A 12,292-nucleotide genomic window follows, 5' to 3' on the forward strand; every position below is an offset into this window, starting at 1 on the left:
AACAAGCACTTCTGATGGAGTATGCTGGCCCTTTAATGTGTCTGTCTGTGCAAAGGCTGCATGAGTCACCATATCTTAGTCTCTGCTGCTTTGATTTTGACCACTCTTTTTTTTCAAACTGTCTCTTTTGAGCCTCTGAACTTTATGGCGGTGCCATACCAAATGGCTGCAGTGCTCTTTCAAAAGTTGTTTATCTGTGTTTTAGCTATTTTCGATTCTGGCAAAGATGGATGTGATAATCACCAGCCATTAGTCACTAACAGACAAATAGTTCAGTTCACTTTTGATGTTGACTCAGCTCTGCAGTCTGCTCAGAGCAGAAGTGTCTGTCAGCCTGCCATGTGTTGACTTATAATTTAAAATACTTCTCTGTTGTTGTAGAAGCTTTTTGTCCATAGGTTTTCAACATATAATAAATGTGTTTTCTTCTATTCCTGGAACACTGGCACTTTCCGATATATCCATTTATATGTGGATATATAGGAAAGTGCCAGAGTTCAAGGAATATAAAAATCATGTTAATGGGACACTCTGAGTCTTAGTAATGTTAAAAAATCTTCTCTTTCTTATCTTTAGGCCTTTTTTCATTACATTTTGGCAAATCTGCAACTTGTAAAGTCAATTCTAAGATACTGGTGGCACTAGAATGAGCTACCATCTATTATGATGGTATGTCTGTGTGTTAATACTGAAGACAAGGGGTGTGACTTTTCTTGCATATTGCAACGTCAGGTCCAGACATTTAAAACAACAAAAGGTTCACTTATCAACCATAACGTTGATCATCTCATTACAACGCAATGTTCTACTGGAAACCTTGGATGTTGGCATTCATCTGGATGCTACTTGACACACACCCAAACACTGCTGCAGATCAAGGACACCCTACAACAACACTCCCCAGTGGCAATGCCCCTCCAGCAGGACAATGTGCCATACCACACTGCAAAAACTATTCAGGAGTTGCCATATTCAAATGACAACGAGTTAAAGGCGCTGATCTGGCCTCTTAGCTTCTTGTCGCTTTCCTCGGGTCAAGCCTTAGTGGTTTTTGCATTGTGTCCTGCTGGGAGGGGTACACTGCCATTGAGGAGAGTCGTTGTCATGAGGGAGTGTGCTTGGTGTGTACTTGTGTTTGAGTGCATGCAGAGCATCAAGTGGCATCCACATGAATGTCAGGGCTAAGATTTTCTAGCAGAACATTGCATTGTAACAAAATGATCAATGTTATTCACTTCACCAGCCAGTGGTTTTAATGGTTTGGCTGATGGGTGCATATTTAGACCGAGTTAGAGAAATATTGAAAACATTTTGAAGCCTCACAAACTGACAGCCAGATACAATGATTTGTTATTCTGGACATCTTTTTTCGCCCACACTTTTCAAGTATGTAGAGTTAATGTCCAGTTGGTCTCACCAGTTGACAGTCCTCCAGAGAGTTGACCAGCTGAGCGTTCTGGCAGGAGAGGATGGAGCCCGCCAGGTTGAGCATCACACACACAGCTGACAGCAGCATGAAGAATGTGATCTGTGACAGAGAGAAAGACGGAGAAAAAAAAAAGACAACATTATGTCAAAATGCTGCTGCTGCTGCCGCTGCTGCTGCTGCTGCTTGCTAACACCGATTCAACACTCACATCTTTCTGATATTGTGTTTGAAAGCAGCGGTGTACTTTGCCAATCACTCGTCACTCGCTGTGATTTCAACAGATCACTAAAGAGGAAATTAGCACCGATGTCAGGAGAAATCAATAACCTGTTTCTCCACAGACCTTCTGAGTCTGACAGCAAGAGAAATCATAATCGCAGAGAAGCTTTTCACGCAATGACATTACAACCAACAAGCTATTTCTGTATTCCACGACACCTGAACAGGCAGTATAAAACACACACGCACACACACAAACACCATCTCAACAGGGCTTATATTTCTCCACGCTACAGCCGATAGAGCTGGCAGTTAAGGTCTAATGTACTTTCACACCAAAGGTCTCCTTGGCCCCTTTTTCCTCGGGGTAAAGGCTTCTTTTTATTTCCTGGCTGACAGCCCCATGGATATCAATCCCGTTAGCAGAAATATGGCTACCATCCCTTGTACTTTAAATTACAGGTCAAGCGTAACAGACAGAGCTTTGAAATTGGCAGCAGACAACCGCCTCTCCCTGTCCAGGGAACTGCAAACCAGGCAGCAGCATTTTCTGACTCCACAACTCTTGGTTTTGTGGAAACACGACGTCTGAATTTCACAAGCTCATAATTGATGAATATAATTAAAAAGCACCATCAAAGCCTATTTTGCTTTTACAAAATGAAAATCCCTGGAACAGTGTTGGTAGAGGACATAAAGGGCACTTGCAGGAGGAGTTTGACGGCTTTAAAGGTTATTGAGAACACACATACACAGATGGAGAGGAGGAGAGGAGGACCAGGGGGCGGGGAAGGGAAGGAAGTGAAGGTGGCATGTAATAAACAGATGGAGCGATAAATTTAAGTGCTTTTCACCATGGCAGAAAATTGAAAGATTGAGAGGCTGATGGGTAAGCTTTATTTATTTTTATTTATTTATTTATCATTTATTTACCGAGGAAGGTCCCACTGAGATACAAGATCTCTTCTTCCAGGGACTCCTGGTCATTGCAGCAGCATGAGCAGTTTAACATAAAAACAATTTCACATGTTAGAACACACAAGGGAAATTGTAAGAAAAGAGAGGCATATAAGCTGTACTATATCCAACACATGTCGTCTAAGTCAAGGATCATGTAAAACAGCAAAATGATTCCTTCAGGGCAGTCTGTGAAAGAGCTTGAGGACCATCTCTTTTGATGGAAATCAGAGTTAAAGAAAATAGTGAAGCAAAATGTAAACAACAAAGTTTAAACAAAAGGACCAAGACAATCATTTAGAGTCCTGGTGCACCGACAGTCTGCCATCAGTCTATGCTGGGCAGTTTGTTTTTGTCATCCGATTCAGTGTGTTGAATCTGTATTGAAGATAACAGAGCCAACTACAATGGGGAAAAACATGTTTTATGAAGAAAGATTAATTTTCATTTATTCATTGTGAGCACTTCAGTAGAAACAGTTTGTAATTGCTTGTGTTGTTGTTCTCTAGTGCTTCTTTTAATATCACATTGTGTTTATAATGCGCTAACTGGCTAACTAGCATCTTGAATCTTCCTTTTTGATAGACGAATAGGTGCAGAACATAAGTGCCGGTTGGCCGCTAGCTGTAGTCTTTGTGTTCAAGTGCAACTTTGTGGTCAAGACAGAGGCAATGTGAGGCAACGCAACAGTGGGCATTCGTCCCCACTAGTTTTTATATGTTGATTTGGTGTGTCAGGGCCTTAAAGGGATAGTTCTGGATTTTTGAAGTGGGGCTGTATGATGCAAAGGCAGTGTACACAAAGTAGCTGGCAGTTGGGGTGCTCCTGATTTGCAGAAACAGATGAAAAATAAAAACTGTGTGAACTGTGCAAACTTATTCATTATTTCTTGGTACTGACTGACCACCTTGTGCATAGTACTATCTGATACTGAGGAATGAGATGATTTTCCCAATATTAAAGCTATTTAATTAAACTTATTGTTAGGTAATAAAGCTGGCAAATGGCATCTCTTTCTTTCTATTTGGAAGAACGTTTTTGCAAAATAGTAGATATTTCTTTGTAAATAGATACATAAATATAAAGCCTCCAGCTTCAGCATAATTATAAAACAACATATTGGAAGCTGACTGAAAGATGAGAAAGATTTACAAACACTTCACATATCAACATTACTGAATCAGATGTTCTGTCAAGTAAATTTAATGTGCATAATTGAATCAGAGGGGCTTCTGGGGAATACGGTGCACCGTCACCTTGACAGAACATTCATTTTATATATGCTGCTGCAAGTCACAGATATGCCTGAGTTTCTGTACACTGAAGTTTCTCTCACAGACTGATGGGATCTGTCTTTTCCTGTGGAAAAGCCTGACAGAGATGGGCCATTTAAATTAACATGAAATATCTCTTCATTCATTAATGGGTGTTTTTGAAGCTCTCTAACTGAGATTTGTGAAAAGCAGAAATATTACTGATGCAAGGCTGTCTTTACACTTTAAAATCATCAGACAAGTTTGTACTGCCAACTTGGATTCATTTCCTTTGATGCAGGATGCAACAAGTAAAGCTGCAATGTGAGTGAGCTGCAATGTGTAAATCAGTTGAAGAGGAATACTTTAACAGCTAGTTTTATAATATCCAGACAGAAACACACTTATCGTTATGTCTAGCCTGGCTGTTATTGATTACCAGGTGTGACAGTAAAAATGTTTTTAGTTCTGCTGTGCAGAAGTGAACAACAAGCAGAAAGCATCCTCATTAATTCAAGTGCAGGAGCGTTTAACTCGAATGGTTCCACAACAATAACTATCACAACGAGGATAAAGTAATGCACAAACCAGCGACAGTAAAAGTGTGCTCTCCGACACACAGGCCATAAGTTGGATTTTAATGAAACCTCTCTGGGTTTCCATTGTTGCCAGCCTAGCCGGTCGGATACAATGCTGTGCCTCAAACAATAACCAGCTGCAATTCCAACTGAGGAGAAAACAATCTCTCTTTATCAAAGCTCCAGTGACTGCTGGAGTGCACTGCCATGATATCGCACCGCTTTTTAAAAGGTTTTTTTTTGTTGTGTGCATTTGCATAATTGTCATAGAAATCTGTGTCAGATCTTTATTGTAATCTGCAGCTTAAAATAAAAAGCACACAACCATGAAACAACAAAGATAATGCCGCCATGCTGATTCACACTGGCTGAATTGTGGTTTCATGGAACAATGGTGGCAAATTCCCACAAGAAATCCTTTTGATATCCAAACAGTCATCTCCAGCTCTGTGTGACCCAAGTGTCACCTGTGTGTCCCCCATGGTTTCTCTCTGCTGAGCTGATTGTCACGCCTAGCCCCACACCGAAGCCTTCTCATTACCATGTAGAATCACACAGCACCATTTAGCAGCTCGTCATTAATTACTGCTGCGCTGCCCTCTGCATGTCAAAGAGGTAAACACACACTCGCGGAAAGCTACGCACACGGTCGCAGTAACAACCGAAGCAGATTTACGCGGCGTGTCATCATCACATCGTTTAGCGCTCACAGCAGAGGACAATACACCACAATATAATCACCATTCATCTCGGTGACACACACTCATAGATTAGGATATAAGACCCAAGGTTCAGGAGTATCACTGTAATTCTCCATAACTGTCACTGAGGTGAGAATCATTTGGCTTCAGTTTGCCTCTTCCGATCATTCATCCAGCTGCGGCAGTTCTTCAGACTGCACAGGAGATGGATGATGTTTTGAACAGACCACATGCAGCATGTAGTGAGAAATTATATTGGAGAGTTATGTTCTGTTGCTCTGGAGGTGTAGTGAGGAAAGCTGCATCTAAAGGGGTATAAAAGTGTGGCTTTGGCTCAGGAGGTAGAGTGGGTTGTCCTCTAATCACATCAGTCAACAGTTCAATCCCTTGTCCACATGTTCAGGTATCCTTGGGCATGATACTGGTGTGTGATGGTATAAGAATTCCCAACTCTTCGAATAGCGCTGCTCTGTCAGTGCTTTTGGCATACGAGTGTGACGCCAAAAGCTATGTTCGGACAGAACCGTTGGCGTTATCATATGCTGGCGGACAGCCGGATGGCAGCAGGCACGTCCACATGCAACGCACAAAGGTGGCGTCACTTGATGTTTGGACGAAATTGGTCACGTGCGCCTGAAAAACTGAAGGACAGCGTCAGGTAATAATGCCGCTGGTAACCACATAATATAAGGAGCACAAGTGCGCTCATAGGGTGGGCAGGTGGATGAGTCCCACAAACAAACAACTTCTGTGCGGGCATTCTGTGTTTCTGTGTTTGCATCCTTTGTGGATGTGTGTTTTTTTCCTACACCTAACCTTTGCCTCATTTACCTAACTATTTGTGACTTTGGTGTCTAATCCCGACCATCGTGACAGTCCGCGCTATTGTGTGAACATAGGGACCGCGCTGCTTCATTTCACCAGACATGCATTTGTTGGCATCAAGGTAATGGCATCCCGGAGCGTAAATAGCTGATATCTAAAATGTCATAGGTTGACGCGGAAGGTCCTGATAGAGTGACACCATGTGACAAGTTCGTTCAAGTTGGGTAGCCTTGGCCACCTAACAGGTGAGTGGGACAAATACTCCAAAAGCACTTTGAGTTGTCAGAAGACTAGAAAGGCACTATACAAGTGCATTTACCTTAATGTTAAAAGTAGTATCACCGTGATAAATTAATTGTCATGCAGCCACCCGTCCTCAGTCGCCTGGCCATGCACACCAGGAATGCATTTCTCTGAGCCATTTAACAACAGTTCTCTTTCTATGCTCCTTACTAATCACATGGAGAGCACTCTCTCTGTTTGCTTGTGTGTCTCTGGCTATGTATCTGTGTCTGTGTGTCTGAGTGTTTGTGTGCATCTTCGTGTGCGTGTCTGTCAGTGTGTGTCTGCTCCTCTCTCCCTCTCACTTTAGAAACACTGAAAAGCACTGGCGAAGCACTGGATGCATATTTTATCATTTATCACGATCAGATCATTCCTATCATATCTAATATTTCATTTATATCATTCATAATAAAGTATTAAGTGTGTTTTCCTGCCAGATTCGCTCACAGCTCATGGAAAAATAGACAAGACGGTGAAATGATCACAGCAGATCATGAGCCTAACGCAGAGCTGTGGGCCGCGCCGTGTCCAGTGTGGATGGTCTGACTACTCAACACAGGCAAACAAGTAAGCAGCGCTCCATGAAAAATCATTGCGCTTCACGGCCGTTCTGCATCCAGGGTGAACCTGCCATTATATATTTCTACAAACCACAAAAACTTACATCTAACTCTCATATCAACGTTTTTAAATAATGTAATATATTAACTGACTTTGTCTTCTGGAGGCGGTGGGGACAGTGAATGGTCTGTCACCTAGGTAAGATGGCTGGCAAGCTGCAAACCACTGATCAATACCAACAAACAACAAAACCAGTTGTGTTTTAGTGGGTCATAGCTGTGTTTCCATTGGCTTTATAGCCCCCAGTCAATGGTGTTTTGTATTGACCCCCATGAAAAGCTACTGTTTTTGACTGAGATATCGCTGCTTTTCCTGTCTATTTGAAGCCCAATTGTGATTTTTGCTACAGTCACCAAGTGTTTTTTTTTTTATTTGCCTTAACCTAACCACAGCTTTGTTAAACAAAAGCAAAAACAAAAACATATAGTTTCAACAATTCAACAGTCAACATTATTTTCTGGTGTATGGTTGATTAAGTAATAATGAATGTGCACAATACAGGATTCAAAATACTTAAAAATCAGCTTTGTAAATATTTTGTTTGACAGCAGTTGCATTCAACACATTTTTCACCTCAAGGGTAATCAGTTTTGGGTAACTCTGAATGTAAACAGAAACTTTGTTTATTTAAAAGAAAAAAGAAAAACTTCACAGGGCCAAAGCTCAACATTTTGGAAAATATGCGTATTCGGCATCTGGCTGAGAATTAAATCTCTATCTGTAAAATATAAGCCTATCAGGTAAATAAATGTTTTACATTTGGGTATTTGTACGGATTTAACAAACATGAGATAACGTTTTAATTAGTGAGCTTTAGAGGCACATTTCGTTACCTTTGGACAGAGCCAGGGGGGCTGTTTCCCCGCTTCCAGTCTCTGTTTAAAGCTAAGTTATGGTTGTAGCCTTATATTTATGTAATGGACAGACATGAGAGTGCTATCAATCTTCTAATCTAACTGCCTGCCAGAATTGCTCTAAATGTTGTATGAAGCTTTGATGGAAAAACAACGTCAGTTCAACAGTTAACACTAAACATCTGCATTTATAGTCCACCTTCAACACACAAGTCCTAATCAAGAGTCTCAGGCAAAAACAGATGCTGGCATGGCTGTAATTCAAACACATCTCGTCCTTCTTTTGTAAAGCTCTCCTCATCTATCTGTGCTGCCACAGAAAACAACAAACCCACGCTCATTCATCACCTTTGTTTATTTGAAGAATCAGAGATAAGATAAGCATCACAGCGGGGAAACTGGACTGAATCACTTACTGAATTACTGAACAGTAATGGGCTTCCATTGTTTCATTATAAGTCAACTAATAAGAAATATAAGACATTTAATAGAAATAAGAACAAAAGAAAGCGTGGTCTCATATATCATCAGCTTACAATTTCAGCAGTATTTTAAGCAAAAATGTATGAATATTTTATGAGGAGTATATGCCCTGAAGCTCATGCATACATATGCACAATACTGCTCTGTAGATAACCAGATGTTATGCACATTTCATGTATACCAACATGCTTAATGTGCAGATTTGGCCATGTGCATTATTAGCTAGTTATTAAACACATGTCAGACAGAAATCTCATAATGTGCAAAGTATATGTGCAATTTTGTTTTCTAGTTCTATTAAGACAGTAAAATTCAGATGTATAAAATACCCTCTACACACGTTTTAGTTCTACAGATTATCTGCTTTGCTTTATGGAGGTAGAGGGTGACATTACAGCACCACTAAAGCAAGAGCACATCTTTCTGACAAACCTTACAGCCTCAAGACTGCATACCCCTCATTTCTAGCAGGAATGACAACCACAAGAAATTGGTTGACTTAATGTTGGTGCCATAACACCTAACTCCTAATATCAGGACCAAAAGAGTGGATTCTTATCTGAATTGAGGATCTATGAATAGAAGTTTTATGCAGTACTAATCAAAAGGTTCTCTAAGACAAACTTGTGATTTGGGGCTGTATCGTTTGTTCGTGCTGCTGTTTGTTATGTGATGTCTGTTATTAATGACTTATATTGTTTTTTTTTAATCCCAAGTGGTGAAGCCAAAGGCAATTTTCATCATGTGGATGACAAAGTTCCTAATTAACTAAACAGAAGAAACTCTTGAGCAGGTTGTTGTTTGACTAGTCAATCAACGGAAAATTAAATAGCAGCTGTTTTAACAATCAACACATTTCTTAAGTCATTTTTGAAGCAGAAATGGCAAACATTCTCTGGACTGAGAACTGAGGATTTGTTGTTTTTCCCTGTTTTCAATCATCGTAAAGCAGATTTGAGTTTTGGTCTAAGATCAAAAAAAAAAAAAAAACATGAATGAAAAATTAAGGCATTTGATATTTTCTGAAATGTTATCCCTCTCGAGTCCAGGTTCGTTTTGGTACATCTTTTCTTCATTTTTTGTCTTTGTTAAGCAGATTTTAACGTGTACTCATGAGACATGCATGGTATCCTTTTTTCAGCATGAACTCAAGTCTGACAATTTTGTCAACAAACAAGAACCAAAAATGCAAGGGAAAATGACACTGGTGCTCCTAAGTATATACAAATCTGTAGTGATAATCACTCACAACATTATTAAAGAAAAAAGTTAGGTAAAAAAAATGTCTATTTTCATGGTAAGCGATTTTATTCAAACTGTATTTGTGTGAAGCACTGAAATATTAATAATTCAAACTTTAAACATACTTTTAAAAGTATTGTTATGATCAGAGTTGTAAGGGTATTGTATATTTCATTTGTACTCAATTTTAGTTTGTTATAATTTTTGTTTTTAGTTTAGTTTAGTTATACTTTAGTTATACTTTCCAAAGTGGGCTTGCTTTTTTAGTTAGTTTTCATTGTTTACATTTTTGTTGTTACTTTAGCTTGTATTTATTTCAGTATTTTTTTTATTTTTAATATTGTTAGATAGGGGATATTTGTTAGCGGCAAGTTTTAAGATTTAAGAAAGAGCTCTCTCACAGACATGTAAAAATCCCAGTTGCAATAAAAACATTTACCAATGCCTCCTCACTCTTAATGTGTTGACAAATTTGACCAAATTCACATTATTTATTTTAGTTTAGTTTTTGTAAGTACAAAAATATCGTTATTCGTTATATCGTTATTTTTTTTCAAGTATTTTTTACTCAATTAAATGAAATGTTTTTTGAAATGTAGTTTTAGTCAGCTATAATAATCATGGTTATTACAAAGATGAGATACCCTATGAAAGACCAAAATCAGCATTTTCAACTTTAATGTAAAAACAAATTATGTTACTATAAGTGAAAAATGCCCAAATGTATTCAAATAATAAATAGACAGACTCCAGAGGTTTGAGAAAATAATCAGCAGATTAATCAATAATGAAAATCATGATTAGCTGCAGCTCTATTCAACTGAATTCCTCCAAGACCAAATCCAATTAGCTTTTTTGTTTATTCTCTGTGCAGACAGGTGCAGCCCTGTGTGGCTAAATAACTGCCTGAGAGAAAAAAAATCTGCTCACCATTGGCCCTCTACAACCACAGCCGGAGATAAAGCTAATAGTGTGTGACAATTAGATATGAGCTTATACTGTAGAGCAGCAAACGGGGACCGCACTTTGGGATACAACAACATATAAATCAGCCTCTTTAAAAAGACTTATAATAATGATGTACATGTGAGCTTTAACCCTGTGGAATGGCACCATGGCAACGTAATTAAAGATTGGGCAGTTTTGATCAGATGGGAATCGTGCAAAAAGAGAATCTGAAACCCTGTTAGCATCTTCCGACTGCAGCACAAATTAGTATTTAGTCTGCAGCAGCACTGCGACACAGCGCTATTTATTTTAAATTATCCCTGAGCCATGAGAGTTGGAGGCAATGTTGTTTTGTTTTTGCTCCTGCTCAGGAGATCACAAACCCTCTGATTTAGTTTCCCTTTGACACTGTATATCAATCTTGAGGCCCTGCAGAGCTCACAAACATCTGTGAGACACTTAAAGGACGAGCCGAGATCATTACTGAATATTGATTAAGAAGAAATAGTGTCACATATTGGCCTTAGGAACTGAAAGTGATCTTACAGAATGGTAAAAAAAAGTTAGAATACACAAAAGCAGGGAGTCAAACCACAATCAATAAAGAAAACAAAGTGTGTCTCCTGGTGCCCCTTCTACTGACTTTGTAAACACACAAGAGAAAGCAGCTGCAACAGCTGGTTCTCATTGGTTCCCACTGTTCCTGGCTCCCTGTGTATTCTTATGTGTGCATATGTGTGTGCACGTTTAGACCACATCACCAGGATTAGCTGTGATAGGAGCTGAGTGACCCCGAGTTCGGTGCTGGTCCAAATAAACAGTGAAGGTGTTGACACTAACTCTCAGCAGCAGAACCCCGGGGACGTCACATTAAACCAGACTTAACAACTCCCACAGTCCTCTAATCCTTCATCACAGGAGAAGACATCACTTTATACTCCCATTCATGTATGTGCTGAGACATACCTGGACACACATATGCAGAAAAGCTAATCTGACAAATCTAAGGGTTTGCCAGAGCAGAAAATCGAATTTATCCAAAATATATGCAGCTAAATAAAAAACAGCATACAAATTTCCATATTATCAGTACTTTATGGCATAGTTTACAGTGCCAATGCTGACTCCTCAATATTAAGTTTGAATATACGTTGGGTGAGAACATAATCACTAGTTCAGACTGTGATGATTCAAAGGGAGGTGACTAGGATGGATGGCAGACACTCAAAGTGCAGGACTATTATAATGATAAACTTAACTTATATAGCACTTTTCAGAAATTAGTTTACAAAGTGCTTTACAAAGACACAACCATAGAAATAAATATAAATAACTAAATAAAGTTGATTTGACTAGTGGATAGTGTGTTACAAGATTGCCTATATTTTGGTAGAAAACAACTGAAATATACTATCAGTAAACATTTTGTTGGCACTTCAATAGTAACATTTTTTCTGTGTTTCCAGGTATGTTAGCAACATTCCCTCTTTATGTTGATCAAAAATATAATTCACTTGGCATTACCTTTCCCTTGCCCAGTCGCCAGAAGAAAATGTTTGCATTTTACATTTTCACAAACTATGAATGTTACATTTGCACATCTCATATGTATCAACATTTCTAAAGTGACGTAAAATATGAGCTGACTTTGTCATTGCGAGTTGAAGGGGGTTGTAAATGTCATGTCACCTAGATGAGACAGCTGCCAAGCAGCAAACTGCTGTTCAGGTCCAACAGACAACAACACCGTTTGTTTTTTTGTGAGTCATTGCTGTGTTTCCATTGGCTTTTTAATGCTCCAAGTGTGGGTGATCATCTTTTTGTGGCACTATCCTGCTGACAGGATAATGCCACAAAAAGCTGGTGTTCTTTCCAGAGACGTCGTTGCTTTTCCTGC

General features: G+C 39.2%; 1 protein-coding gene across 2 annotated transcripts in view; it reads right to left on the reverse strand.

Annotated features, from left to right (window-relative positions):
* The window catches only part of fam189a1 (family with sequence similarity 189 member A1), a 125,504-nt gene that overhangs the window by 28,331 nt on the left and 84,881 nt on the right, over positions 1-12,292 (reverse strand). The window contains exon 3 of one of the 2 annotated variants that reach the window (XM_042488884.1): positions 1,418-1,528. In XM_042488884.1, coding sequence (XP_042344818.1) covers positions 1,418-1,528 — 111 coding nt within the window. Of the gene's footprint in view, positions 1-1,417; positions 1,529-12,292 lie in introns of those variants that run through there. The other variant, XM_042488893.1, reaches the window with a different exon arrangement.

Source organism: Plectropomus leopardus, chromosome 1 (assembly GCF_008729295.1).
Source record: "Plectropomus leopardus isolate mb chromosome 1, YSFRI_Pleo_2.0, whole genome shotgun sequence".
Lineage (NCBI taxonomy): Eukaryota > Metazoa > Chordata > Actinopteri > Perciformes > Serranidae > Plectropomus > Plectropomus leopardus.